At 45.0% G+C, this 15137-nt stretch overlaps 1 protein-coding gene and 1 long non-coding RNA gene across 2 annotated transcripts; one reads left to right on the top strand and one right to left on the bottom strand.

The window, feature by feature from the left end:
* Nucleotides 1-277: 277 nt before the first annotated feature.
* On the bottom strand, nucleotides 278-2412 carry LOC139562613 (interferon-induced protein with tetratricopeptide repeats 1-like). Its single transcript, XM_071380430.1, has 2 exons — nucleotides 2294-2412; nucleotides 278-2163 (listed from the first exon to the last, which is right to left on the bottom strand). Exons 1-2 carry the CDS (start codon nucleotides 2317-2319, stop codon nucleotides 846-848), a joined length of 1344 nt encoding a protein of 447 aa, XP_071236531.1. The 5' UTR covers nucleotides 2320-2412; the 3' UTR covers nucleotides 278-845.
* Nucleotides 2413-12275: 9863 nt separating this feature from the next.
* On the top strand, nucleotides 12276-14316 carry LOC139562614 (uncharacterized). Its single transcript, XR_011672418.1, has 2 exons — nucleotides 12276-12550; nucleotides 12760-14316. It is a non-coding gene; the product is annotated as an uncharacterized lncRNA (long non-coding RNA).
* Nucleotides 14317-15137: the final 821 nt, after the last annotated feature.

Genomic DNA, 15137 nt, shown 5'->3' with positions numbered 1-15137 from the left:
GTGAAGTATTGTGATGCCAACTGACCCTAGTCACACTTCATTCCCCATTGCTTTCCACTGACACATTCTGTGCTGTATTGTGGTGTTCTGTCTCTGACTGTGTACCATGACCTTGTACCGTATGCATGACCTTCAGAGCCTTAATCAAACGCAGACCATAGCTGATCATAGTCAATGTATTTTGTTGTACAATTTCAACTAGATATCCACAGCTATGCATTAAGAAATTGTAGTAACCTACTGGGATAGTGGTGTATTATAAAATAACTTGGAATTGTTTGCTGTTACTGTATTTCTTTAATTAATGATCTCTTAACATAATACCTTTTATTTTCACAAGAACTTACAAGATATTTGACAGTACAATATTACACATTACATATCTTTTCCAGGAACACAATCTATTGTGCCCAGTGTGAAGAAAATAAAAGCAATAAGATCCTATTGCTCTGGATAGTCTGTATGTGAGGCTATACAGGGCCTCTACTCTATAATGAAACATTTAAAATAACATATTAGTTTGTCTAAAGTACATTAGTCCAAAGTACATTTTTACAGACTCAATTCAAAATGTGGATTCCAAACAGATGTTTGTCATGTTGGCCTACATATTTATAAGACTTTATTATCAGCATTGAATTTACTTTCAAGTGTTAGTATTGATGGTTATGCAATTGAGTGCAGACGTTTTTAATACTAAGGTATTCAGTTTCTTCTAAATCAAAATGTGTCCTAGATTGCCCTAGATTTGTCCTAGTGGTGTATTGGTATAGTGAATATATTTTCCACATGAATCAATCATAAACAGGTGATGCAAATTTGACTGATTCGGCATGCAGTTCTGGTTAGAACCGGCTAACAGCACCTTCTCCATCAAGTCCATCCAGAAAGTCGACAATTTCCTTCGCTCTGTCACCTCCATGATGGACAATGGACAACAGAACATGAATACTGCTGTCACGTTGGTCAGTGGGTAGCATAATTTCTGCTGCCTTCTTGTGGAAATCAATTGACCTGGAAGCATCTTGTTTTGCATAAAACAGATGTTGGGCATACCAGTTATAGATTTTTTGTAAATTCTGTGGTTCCATTCCTTCCCTATCAAGAAGCAGGTCCTCGAATATCTTATCTGCTCTATCAACTCTGCCAGATTCTTTGTACATGGCAGACAGTTCCAGTTTAGCTGCAAGGGATTTTGGGTAGAGTGCGACCACCTCTTCATAAAGGTTGACTGCATTTTCAATCAGAATATGCCTCATTGGGTTCCTTTTCTCTTCCGGAGAGAAAATCTTCCATTTGTAACACTTCCCAAGATGCCTTTTCAGCTGGCGTGAATTGGGATGCCTCTCCAGGGTCCTTCTTGCCAGGTCAATGCTTGAATCATGAGAGACGTAATCTCGTAAAAAATATAGCAAGATTCCAAATCCACCAAAGCTGTCCAAAGGCTTTTCTATCACTTCCTTTGCGAGTTTACGTGCTTCCTCAACCTGGCCGCTCTCTGCAAGTCTCTGCAGGTACATCACTGTGATGTACAACTCTTCTGGATCCAATTCTCTAGCAATCCGTAGGCGCTCCATCATCTCAGATCGCAGCTGCGGGGTAATGTCTTTCTTTTCAACAGATTTATTAAACGCCATGGCGTAACCGCAGCGTAGCACCTTGTTCTCAGGATCCCCTTTCAAGGCCATCCGGAAGCAATCTAGTGCTGCTGCCTTCTTGCTTACATCAAACTTATTCAAAGTCCAGGCCCTTTCTCCCCACACTACACCTGGGCAGGGCGAGGGGTTGTCCCGCAGTAGTCTCACCACCTTCTCCACATAGGTCTGGCTCTCTGTCAGCTCCCCTTGGTGATAGTGCACCCAGGCCAAGTTCCCATAGTGGACCACCAGACTTAGCTCCACGTCGTCTGGGCAGTTTAGCCGAATGGCCTCTTCAGCCTTCTTCAGGCAATGAAGAGCGTCCTCTGTGGAGCCCAAAGCGTAGTGTAGGTAAGCCAGGAAGTTGTACAGATGACCCGTCCAGGAACATTGAACCCCCTCGCTGCTGCTGATGTCTATCATGCTTTCTCTGAGGCTTTGAAGTTTAGATCTGCTGTCATCCAGCTTCCAGGTGAAGTGGCATTCTAAACCCTGCAGCCTATTTTTCAAGGAGTTCTGAGCCATTCTGGTAAAAAAAGACAACAGTTCAATCAAAATAGTTTAGAATTAACAATACTTAACGGAGATATTTCAGACCTGGATGGTGAACCAATTACTCATTGTTTGTGTGTGAGTGAGAGAGAGAGATCACTTACTTCGGAGTTGGGCAAGAGAAAGTCATCTTGTGGTCTCTGAGTTTCAAGACAGAGCAAATGAGTGTCTGATTAGATAACCTCACTGACTATCCTGATTTTATACTGTATGGACCAAATTGTTATCTTCCAATGGGCGGGTTATGTGGTTATTGTCATAGTTTCGTTTCTAACAAATAGAGACTTAAGCAAATGGGTGTGTGCTCCACAAGACTCATGTTGAAACACGAAAGGGCCTTTTGCCACAAAGTTGGAAGGAGAGAATCGTCTAGAATGTCATTGTATGCTGTTTCGTTAAGATTTCCCTTCACTTGAATTAATGGGCCTGGCCCGAGCAATGAAAAACAGCCCCAGACCATTATTCCTCCTCCACCAAACTTTACAGTTTTTATGCATTCGGGCAGGTATCATTCTCCTAGCAAAACCTAGATTTGTCTGTCGGACTGCCAGATGGTGAAGCGTGATTCATCACTCCACAGAACGTATTTCCACTGCTCCAGAGTCTAATGGTGGCATGATTTACACCACTCCAGCCGACGTTTGACATTGCGCATGGTGATCTTAGGCTTGTGTGTGGGTGCTCGGCCATGGAGGCCCATAACAGGAAGCTCCCTGGGAACAGTTATTGTGATGACATTGCTTCCAGAGGCAGTTTGGAACTCGGTAGTGAGTGTTGCAACCAACGACAGACAATTTTTACGCACCAGGCGCTTCAGTACTCGGCATCCCTGTTCTGTGAACTTGTGTTGCCTACCACTTCGCGGCTGAGTCGTTGTTGCTTCTAGGGGTTTCTACTTCACAATAACAGCACTTACAATTGACCGGGGAAAGTGACTTGATCTTGATGCCTGTGTGCCAAAACGATTTAGTTGTAAAACGAGAGTGACAAGTGTTTTGATTACGATAATATAGTCAAAATTCCGCTTTTAATAACCATCATAATTGGTCACTTGGCGATAATGTTCCCAGACAGCACAAATACATCTCACTGACATCGGCCCGGCCGATGTCGTATGGAGAGCGTTTGCACATTGGCAAGATGTCGCCAAGACGTCGGCATTAGGCATTCGCCTTCAGGCACTATTTGGACAATGCATGTCAAGGCTGCATGCTGTCTAGCTCTGTACAGACAACATTAAAAATACCTTTATTTGAGGTCGGATCCAACAGCAAATAATGTTTTACTACACGATTTGAATTACTCATTACCAAATGAGTGTAAACATCAAATTTGAATGTAAAATATACAAAAGATTATTAGCAAAATTATACTGCCAATAATAAAACACAATATGCTTTTAATTTTTGTCATTTATCAGAGACTATTATACAGAGCAACTTACAGTGGTGGGTGCACACATTTTCATACTGGTCCCCCATGGAAACTGAACCCTCAACCCTGGTATTGCAAGCACCATGCTGTACCAACTGAGCTAAGTGGGACTATACTAGACTATAAGTGATTTTGTTTGTAAGTAAAATGAAAAGAGAAGATTCAAGTTAATGTCAAGTTTATTAGGCTACTGCTATACAATCAAGTTCTTAAAAGAACTCCAGCATAAAGAGAGAAACAAGGAACAGAGAAACCGAAACATCACATGTAACAAAAATATATCTTATGCAGAGGGTGTCCAGCTAGTTCGATAAAGATGGAATTAAGGTTTTTTTACAGGCTAATTGATTTTTGCATTGAATGTGTGATGAATATATTTACAAATAATGGTAGCATTTGAGCCAAGTGGTGAAAAAAACTTATGGAACAAGTCCTGTTGTCAGAAAATACGTTTTTATCAATTTATTTAAGCTTATAGGCTTTATACATCTTTTCTGGTAAAAGTATTGCCAACCATGGCTCGAAAAGGTTTGACTGTCCATGGGTAGGCTATGCATAAAAGATGTGAACTGTGGCCCCAGCTGTTGAGGAATGATTATGCATCGAAAGAAGGCAGCATTGTTACACTCGGCCCCATTTCGATGTCTACACGATCTATGGCCGACTCTGTGATGCTGAGCGGCCATGTGACCGTGCCAGCGTGCATGCATTTCGATCTCCCACACGCACAGCTGCTCTCCCGCCAACCTTCTAATTGGACCCCGATCTACTAATTATATACCGCTGTCAGGCCGACCTCGGTGAGATGTATGTGTGCTGTCTGGGTTGCATACAACATTGCATACGTTTGAAACAAATGTTGATTATTTCCATCGAACACAATCAAAGTTAAAATAAGTCCTAGATGGCTTCAATTTCCCAACTTTAGACATGCCCAATTTTAGGGATTATTTTTCTTTTTACAATGTGATGTTGCGCTCCAAACGAATAACTTGAAATAACATGATGTAGGTAATTCAATAATCGAAAGAAATGTATTTATTGACCTAGTGGTTTTAAGTATTTAGGCATATCATGTGAAATAGGCCTCATGAGACATCATTGTCAAAAGCGCAAGAGACACTGTTGCATGTACGTCTACATTATTTATGGATTGATCCTATACCAAAACATTATGTTAACAACTCCAAAGCAGTTGCATGTGGCGCAGGAACCATTGACTCGCTGCATTTTTCTATTATCCTGACACCTGCTATTAACTCAACTGGTTAGGGCAGCTCATTCAGTGATGCCAATTTAGCAATTTTGTTGCTAGATTTAGCTACTTTTCAGACTACCCTGGCAACTTTCTTTTCAAACAGCACCTAGCAACAAAATACTTTAAAAAATGTATTTATAACTTTTAACAACTTTTGAAAAGTGACTTGAACGCTGAAATGCACACATTTCCCCTCTAAATGACACAACTATTTTCTCTGTCACACACTCAGTCACAACACACGTGCCTGGCTGCAAAAGTGCATTATGAGTGAAGTCAGCAGCAGGCGCTCAGCTCATGCACAGGCAGCAGCAGGCGCTCAGCTCATGCTCAGGCAGCAGCAGGCGCTCAGCTCATGCTCAGGCAGCAGCAGGCGCTCAGCTCATGCTCAGGCAGCAGCAGGCGCTCAGCTCATGCTCAGGCAGCAGCAGGCGCTCAGCTCATGCACAGGCAGCAGCAGGCGCTCAGCTCATGCACAGGCAGCAGCAGGCCAGCAGCAATTTCAGCAAATTGCAAATCATTGTTGGCTGACTGCAGCAACAGTAGTACAGGTTCGACGAGCCAAACCCAATGAATATAGTTGGTCACGAATGTTTGATCTTGAACAGAACTTACAACATCAATCAACATGTCTCAATCAAAATTGTACAGCCAGAAGTACAGAAAAGAGTGGTAGTCTGTACCTGAACAAATGTCAAATCATATTTTTTGCCGAGATGACCAGTCAATTTGAGTAACGTTATTGTTTATTCTACGTAATGACGCAGTTTTACGTTATCACGCTATGACATCACAACGTCATTTAGCAACTTTTAGCAACAAATCAACCTGCCTCTAGCAACTTACCCTGAAAATTAGTTGGCAACACTGAGCTCATAAATATCTGTCTCCTAAGTGGGACTCTTATGAATAAAGAGGTTTCATTCATAGTTTTTATTTTTACCCATAAGAGTAGGAGTAAAATGTCTATTCTCAGCACATGCGACAAATGTTCTACTCTGGGACGCTTTTTGGATATGGGCTCTGGTCCGCCCTGATCATATGATAGTGTGATCATACTCCTACTCTGAAACGCTTTGTGAATACTGGCCCAAGTGTATGGATAGCAGTCTACAGAATCCTCCATATTCTTATTGCATCTCTCACAGGTTTTATGAGATGGTGTAACGCTCGTCGTTAGGTGGAAGAGAGGAGGACCAAATTGCAGTGTGGTACGTTTCCATATTTATTGGAATACTTAACAACACAAACAGAAAATGAAACTAACGACGCTACAGACCTGAACATGTGAACATTGAGACAACGAACGCAACGAACAGGAACAATCACCCACAAACAGACAGTGAAAACAGCCTACCTAAATATGGTTCCCAATCAGAGGAAACGTAAAACACCTGCCCCTGATTGAGAACCATATCAGGCTAGTTGACAATCCTAAACCAAACATAGAAACACATAACATAGAATGCCCACCCAGCTCACGTCCTGACCAACTAAACAAGCCTGAACAAAGGAAATAAGGTCAGGAACGTGACAGTACCCCCCCCCCCCCCCCCCCCCCCCAAGGTGCGGACTCCGGCCGCAAAACCTGAACCTATAGGGGAGGGTCTGGGTGGGCATCTGTCCACGGTGGCGGCTCTGGACGTGGCCCCCACCCCACCATAGTTAATCCCCGCTTCCGTGGCCTCCTCTTAATGGCGACCCTCCAAATTAACCCCACCGGACTGAGGGGCAGCACCGGACTGAGGGGCAGCACCGGACTGAGGGGCAGCTCTTGGCTGGCTGGTGGCTCTGGCAGCTCCTGGCTGGCTGGCGGCTCTGGCAGCTCCTGGCTGGCTGGCGGCTGGCTGGCGGCTCCCGGCTGGCTGGCGGCTCCCGGCTGGCTGGCGGCTCCCGGCTGGCTGGCGGCTCCTGGCTGGCTGGCGGCTCTGGCGGCTCCTGGCTGGCTGGCGGCTCTGGCGGCTCCTGTCTGGCGGGCGGCTCTGGCGGCTCCTGTCTGGCGGGCGGCTCCTGACTGACGGACGGCTCTGGCGGCTCCTGACTGACGGACGGCTCTGGCGGCTCCTGACTGACGGACGGCTCTGGCGGCTCCTGACTGACGGACGGCTCTGAAGGCTCAGGACAGACGGGCGGCTCTGAAGGCTCAGGACAGACGGGCGGCTCTGAAGGCTCAGGACAGACGGGCGGCTCTGAAGGCTCAGGACAGACGGGCGGCTCAGACGGCGCTGGGCAGACGGGCAGTGCAGGCGGCGCTGGGCAGACGGGCAGTGCAGGCGGCGCTGGGCAGACGGCAGAGGCGCACAGTAGGCCTGGTGCGTGGTGCCGGAACTGGTGGTACCGGCCTAAGGACACGCACCTTAAGGCTAGTGCGGGGAGCAGCAACAGGGCGCACAGGGCTCTGGAGACGCACAGGAGGCTTGGTGCGTGGTGCCGGAACTGGTGGTACCGGGCTGGAGACACGCACCACAGGGCGAGTGCGTGGAGGAGGAACAGGGCTCTGGAGACGCACTGGAAGCCTGGTGCGTGGTGTAGGCACTGGTGGTACTGGGCTGGGGCGAGGAGGTGGCGCCGGATATACCGGACCGTGAAGGCGTACCGGAGCTCTTAAGCACCGAGCCTGCCCAACCTTACCTGGTTTAATGCTCCCCGTAGCCAGGCCAATGCGGCGAGATTGAATAGCCCGCACTGGGCTGTGCTGGCGAACCGGGGACACCATGCGTAAGGCTGGTGCCATGTACACCGGCCCGAGGAGACGTACTGGAGGCCAGATACGTTGAGCCGGCTTCATGGCACCTGGCTCGATGCCCAGTCTAGCCCGGCCGATACGTGGAGATGGAATGTACCGCACCGGGCTAAGCACACGTACAGGAGACACTGTGCGCTCTTCCGCATAACACGGTGTCTACCCGTACTCTCGCTCTCCACGGTAAGCACGGGGAGTTGGCGCAGGTCTCCTACCTGACTTCGCCACACTCCCTTTTAGCCCCCCCCCCCAATAAATTTTTGGGGCTGCTTCACAGGCTTCCGTGCTAGCCGCGTACCTTGATAACGTCTCCGTTCCTCCATTCTCCATTCTCCTGTATCCCTCGCACTGTTCCAACGAATCCCAGGTGTGCTCCGGCACTCTCTCTGGATCGATCGATCAGTGCTCTATTTCCTCCCAGGTTGTATAGCCCAGATCCTTCTCCCAAGTCCACGAGTCCTGCGTAATGGGCCGCTGCTGCTGCTGTCGCTGCTGCCCATTACCACGCTGCTTGGTCCGATTATGTTGGGTGATTCTGTAACGCTCGTCGTTAGGTGGAAGAGAGGAGGACCAAATTGCAGCGTGGTACGTTTCCATATTTATTGGAATACTTAATTTAACAACACGAACAAAACAATAAACAGAAAATGAAACTAACGACGCTACAGACCTGAACATGTGAACATAGAGACAACGAACAGGAACAATCACCCACAAACAAACAGTGAAAACAGCCTGCCTAAATATGGTTCCCAATCAGAGGAAACGTAAAACACCTGCCCCTGATTGAGAACCATATCAGGCTAGTTGACAACCCTAAACCAAACATAGAAACACATAACATAGAATGCCCACCCAGCTCACGTCCTGACCAACTAAACAAGACTGAACAAAGGAAATAAGGTCAGGAACATGACAGATGGTCCTATTGCTTGTGTGATTTATATAGTTTGGCTCAACCAAAGTGCACTGCGAGCGAGAAGGGCTCATTAGTCTAATTTCAAAAAATAAAATAAATGTCTTCTCTTATTCCCACTAAGCTCAAGAAGTGGACGGAATGCATGTTTGAGGATCCAACTGTGAAAGCCACCATGTACCCCAATGAGACCTACTGTACAAGGCCTTTATTAACAAAGGCTACGTCGAATGGAAATCCAATTTTGACTATTGCCTGTAGATACATGGCACGATGGCAATTCACCCTTGACCGTCCAGTTTTCCCATTCTAAAATTATTTTTATATATCCTCTATGTAATTAGGGCATCAGCTGTAGATGTCAACTTAGTTGTGCAGCTGTTTATCTCATAGGAAACTTTTCTGAAGGTTAATTTCTGTACTCCTTTCCATTGTTTACATTTAATTGTATATGGAACATGGTTTGATTACCAGATGTTCAATGAACCCATAACAATGATTATTTAGAATGATTGTAGTGTAGTTTCATTAGAGGTAGATCAGAAATACTGATGGAACTATGTGAGTCATGTCTGTTGACGTTCATTTCTATCATGCTTAGTCAACACCTGGCATATTTTTTTACATTTACAAAAGCATATAAATATTGTCATGTAATAAAGACTGCACAACAAGAGTTCCGGTGTTTTTATATTGTTGTCCTGAAATAGGTTCATGCTCTACAACATTCGCAGAGTACGACCCTGCCTCACGCAGGAAGCGGCGCAGGTCCTAATCCAGGCACTTGTCATCTCCCGTCTGGATTACTGCAACTCGCTGTTGGCTGGGCTCCCTGGCTGTGCCATTAAACCCCTACAACTCATCCAGAACGCCGCAGCCCGTCTGGTGTTCAACTTTCCCAAGTTCTCTCACGTCACCCCGCTCCTCCGCTCTCTCCACTGGCTTCCAGTTGAAGCTCGCATCCGCTACAAGACCATGGTGCTTGCCTACGGAGCTGTGAGGGGAACGGCACCTCCGTACCTTCAGGCTCTGATCAGGCCCTACACCCAAACAAGGGCACTGCGTTCATCCACCTCTGGCCTGCTCGCCTCCCTACCTCTGAGGAAGTACAGTTCCCGCTCAGCCCAGTCAAAACTGTTCGCTGCTCTGGCACCCCAATGGTGGAACAAACTCCCTCACGACGCCAGGTCAGCGGAGTCAATCACCACCTTCCGGAGACACCTGAAACCCCACCTCTTTAAGGAATACCTAGGATAGGATAAAGTAATCCTTCTAACCCCCCCCCCCCCCTTAAAAGAGTTAGATGCACTATTGTAAAGTGGTTGTTCCACTGGATATCATAAGGTGAATGCACCAATTTGTAAGTCGCTCTGGATAAGAGCGTCTGCTAAATGACTTAAATGTAAATGTAAATGTAAATAGTGTGATAGTCATCTGCATTACCTTATTTTCACCACCAGTCCTGACATTAACCTATACTGTACTTGGACAGGTCTGTGAATAGAGGGTGGAGCACTGCCATGGAATAATATCTCTTTGTGGAATTGGTTATGCTACTGTCTTGCCTGCCACATTGTCAAGTCCTATCTTGTATGTCCATGCATAGCTAAATCAATGTCACGACTCACAACACAAGTAATAGACAGTCCTTCAAACTGGAAGCAGCCTTCAACATTAATGAATAGAAAAACCTCATATGCAAATAGAAACATACATTGTTAAAATTACATTATGTGGTAAAATAGGCAAGTTACAATGGGTATAAGAGATACTGGTAATACTACAAAACATACAACTTTTTTAAAATAAAAGAAACAAACATATACACAAATTTTAACGTGCATTCCACTCTTCTATCTTCAACCAAACATTTCTATTTGACATTTAATTATACATTGACCCAAGACTGAACTTAAACAGAGGGGAATTGTTTCCTTCAATTATACTGAACAAAAATATACTATTACAGTTTATATAAGGACATCGGACAAGTGAAATAAATTCCTTAGCCCCTAATGTATGGATTTCACATGACTGGGCAGGGGTGCAGGCATGGGTGGGCCTGGCTCCCAAGTGGGTGGGCATATGCCCTCCTAGGCCCACCAATGGCTGCACCCCTGCCCAGTCATGTGAAGGTCATAGATTAGGGCCTAAGGACTGTATTTCAATTGACTTATTTCCTTATATGAACTGTAACTTAGTAAAACCGTTGAAACTGTTGCGTTTATATATACCCACTTGGGAGCCAGGCCCGACAATTCAGAATACATTTTCCCCACATAAGGGCTTTATTACAGACAGAAATACTCCTCAGTTTCATCAGCTGTCCTGGTGGCTGATCTCAGACGATCCCGTAGGTGAAGAAGCTGGATGTGGAGGTCCTTGGGCTGGCATGGTTACACGTGGTCTGTGGTTTTGAGGCTGTTTGGGTGTACTGCCAAATTCTATAAACAATGTTGGAGGAGGCTTAAGGTAGAGAAATTAACATTCAATTCTCTGGCAACAGCTCTGGTGGACATTCTTGCAGTCGGCATGCCAATTGCACGCTTCTTCAAAACTTGAATCATCTGTGGCATTGTGTTGTTTGACACAACTGCACATTTTAGAGTGGCCTTTTATTGTCCCCAGGACAAGGTGCACCTGTGTAATGATCATGCTGTTTAATCAGCTTTTGATATGTCACCCCTGTCAGGTGGATGGATTATCTTGGCAAATGAGAAACGATCATTAACAGGGATATAAACAAATGTGTGCACAAAATTTGAGAGAAATACGCGTTTTGCGCGTATGGAACATTTCTGGGGTATTTTATTTCAGCTCATGAAACATAAGACCAACGCTTTACATGTTGCTTTTATATTTTGTTCAGTATATTTGGTATTTCATCTGCAAACTGCAATAGTAGCCAAGCATATGATACAAAATATACCCCATAAAGTTGTCATGGCTTTTAGGTGGGTTTTGTCTCTGTTCTTTGAAATTTCCCCCATGACAAAGACTATGATGAGGTATGAAAGTTATAGAGCCAGGAAAAATATAATTCAGAGTAACATTTTACCTTGCCAACACTTCAAATCTTTTCTCCCATGACTTACTTCACTTGGCTATTTGTATTTTCCATAATCTACAGTTCAACAAACATTATAGGCCTACAACAACAAGAGATGACAAGTGGTGTTCTCTATTCAAAGCACTAACATTAGCCTTTAGAATCAAGACAAAATACTGATAACAGCTAAAGCCTCAATTATTTTTCAACACCAAAAGGCCACTCTTACAACTCTACAGTAGCCTACCCTACATCCCTAGCCCTTGATCATGACTCTCAGTTGTATTAGATTACACATAAGAGTCATTGGACGAAGGCATCTTCCTTAGGGGTGGGTTTGGTTAAGAGCTGCTGCACTCTGTCTGAACATTAACACACATCACTTGTGGTACAGTTTTGGAAGCATGAGGACCTTCTTTATCATTCATATCAGCAATAAATAATTTTCAAAAAACTAAACAGGTTAAATTGATAAACTTTATATGTTTAGGGTTCCCACACGGCCATATTTCCATGCGCTTATTTGTGGAAAACAGATGGAAGACAGAGTGGACTGGCAGAATCTAAGCGATAGAGGTGAGAGAGACATAACAGGAGAGATGGCTGCCAAGATGGCGGACAGGAAAAAAAGGAGGAAAATGGAACATGAGTAAATATGGAGTGGGGAAATGCACAAGCCTTCTGAAGGAGAAGATGGTGGACAAGAATAGAAGGAAAAGTTTAACATGTCTTGAGACAATATGGAATGGAGGAATTAACAAAACTTTTGGAAGAGCTGCAGACGGAAATTGAACGCGACGAGAGTAAGGATGAATTAACTGCGGTGGCAGGGCCAGTGATGAACGCCAAGAAAGAGGGAAGCGGTGTGGTGAGGAAGGTTGGGGTCAAGTAAAAAGTGAGGGACATGTGCTCCAGTAGTTCAGAGATGGAACCTGACGAGAGTGAGGATGAAGTACCAGAGGTGAGGACCGCCGAGCTCATGCCTCATCCCAATGATGACAAGTATGATTCTGGCCAAGTGGGAGTGAGATTTCGGAGAGAATCTATCCTTGTATTCTGACTGATTCATATGCGGTATGTGGTTCGGTGGAGAAGAGATTTGGGACTGTTGAATCTGTGAAAGTAACTTGAAGTGGACCCGTGATGATTTATTGTGTTTCTTCCATCCAGTGGGAGCGGGTGCTCCGGACCAAGCGACAAGGACTGGGACTTGCTTCGCTCTCCGGAGCAGGGCGCCATTGAAAGTAGTGATAACGGGGGTAGCTGAAATGGAGGATTCCTGGTGTCTGTGACGCCCAGCGTTTGGTGTGACGCAGATCCGGGGAGGAAGTGGTGAAACGGTGAAGACATTGTCTGTCTTGCTGAGTTTTGATGCAGAGTCTTTGTCCGACAAGGTCATGTTAGGATGTGTCAGTCAGTTATCCTGTGAGAGAATTTGTTACGAAAATACTACAGTGTTTTAGGTGCCAAGCTTATGGTCATGTGGCAGCAGTGTGTAAGAGGTAGATTATTAGATTTGAGAAGTGTGCAGGAGGACATGAGACAAAGGAATGTGTAGTATCGGTGGAGAAAGTTGTGTGTGTTAGCTGTGGGGGTGCCCATGGGGCTGGAAATCAGAGGTGTCCGGTGAGAGAAAGGCAGGTTGATGTTTTCAGGGTCAGAGTAGTAAAGAAAGTGTTGTATGCTGAAGCAGTGAAGAGAGTGGTAGAGTAGGATGGGTACAGGGTGAGGGATCCTGAGAGGATTCCTGTGAATAGGCAGAGACCAATACAGCCCCCTGGGAAGAATGTGCTTCAGTTTGGTGGTTTTGTTAGCATTCATAGCCATGGTTGTCAACTGTACTGCAGAAACAGTAAGTCACAGAAAATAAAGGTTGTGGTGGCTAGCTCTGCCACTAGAGGTCCTGGTTCGAGTCCAGGCTCTGTCGCAGCTGGCCGTGGACGGGAGACCCATGGGGCGGCACACAATTGACCCAGCGTCGTCTGGGTTAGGTGAGGGTTTGGCCGGCCGGGATGTCCTTGTCCCATCGCGCTCTAGCGACTCCTGTGGCGGGCTGGGCGCATGCACGCTGACACGGTAGCCAGGTGTACGGCGTTTCCTCCAACACATTGGTGCGACTGGCTTCCGGGTTAAGCAGGCATTGTGTCAAGAAGCAGTGTTGGGTCGTGTTTCAGAGGACGCACGGCTCTCGACTAAGAAGTAACGTTTGCTCCTTCAGTCCTATATTGGGCTGCCTACAACCCATAACTTACAGGGGTCCAAACAAAATATACTGACTCAATTGAAAACAATTAAACATAATTTTTTTGCATGAAATAGGAACTGCCTACAACCACACACCATTAGCAAAGCGATTACTGGTAATGATGTGTTTTGTTATTGTTTCTAAGATACTTCAAACTAGCCCATACGCCAATGAAGGATGGACATTGCAATTTGGACCACTGATGACTAGCACTGCCGGACCTGACGATGAGTCATAAAGTTCCAACTTGAAATAATGTGAGATGTTGCTGTAAACGTAGACATAATACATTGAGCCTATCAAAACCAGCTATCTATAAAAAAATTGCAATTTACCCATTTTCTATTGTAACAATCCATGGTTTAATTGTGGATTCATGCAATAACTCAACAAAACTAGAAGTTTTTCCACTAATAACGCTTAGGCCAATGAATGAACGGGAACACTCGAACGGGTGCCGAAATAAAACACGATCAACTGAATGACTGAATGATACATTTCATGATACATTGCATTTTGAAGAACTATTTAAAATCACAAACGTTTAAGTCAGATCTCACTGAAAACATAATTCATTCTTCTGCGATTGCAATTCTTCAAGACCAACAGGAGCTTATTTAGAACTGACGAAACGCAAACTCTGAGATGTCCGAATGAAGAAGGAATGGTTCAGCCTTCGCATTTCCTTCTCCTTTGATGGGGTTTGATGACGGTTTGCACCCAATGTTAATGGTGCATTACTGTCACCAGCTGGACGGGGTATTGAAATAAAAAATAAAAACATTAATTGTGGAAAAAACACGTCAACAAACAAAACGCATCCCACTTCTTCAATCACAGTCCATTCCACAGGCCCAGAGGCCTGTGAGGATGGAACATTCACCGATCAGATTTATTGCAAGGCTTCGGCTGTGAAATCATGAATATCCCAAAAACTTTAATCTGCATTCACAATGATTCCAATTTTCTCAGACTTCTTCCCAGCTTGTACTGTACAGTTTATGATCATTGCAAAAAATAATACAAAGTCCACCTTTTTAACATGTAACATTTCATGATCCCTCGGTTGATGAGAAACTTCTGCATTAATGACACTGAAAGGGTTTGTGCACAAAAGGTTTGTGCACAAAAGGAATCCTGACTTTATATGAGAAGGGAAAGACTCTTCATCAAAGAATAGTAGAATGGATGAAGTTAATTTATTTTCACCATCCACCATACGGGTCAGTCGACGTGCAACAACCACTCCATCTACAGTATGTCTTCAGTTATATCATCTGCCTTTACTTCTTACGCAACCCCA

The sequence above is a fragment of the Salvelinus alpinus genome, chromosome 32 (genome assembly GCF_045679555.1).
Source record: "Salvelinus alpinus chromosome 32, SLU_Salpinus.1, whole genome shotgun sequence".
NCBI lineage: Eukaryota > Metazoa > Chordata > Actinopteri > Salmoniformes > Salmonidae > Salvelinus > Salvelinus alpinus.
Note: the sequence above shows the minus strand (reverse complement) of the source record. Positions and strands in the feature narration are given on the sequence as shown.

Bases quoted from the DNA above. Each gene is read 5' to 3' on its own strand.
- LOC139562613 (XM_071380430.1), bottom strand. From the start codon at position 2,319: ATGACTTTCTCTTGCCCAACTCCGAA. The intron at 2,164-2,293 runs GTAAGTGATCTC...TTTTTTTACCAG, and splicing joins TTCTCTTGCCCAACTCCGAA to AATGGCTCAGAACTCCTTGA.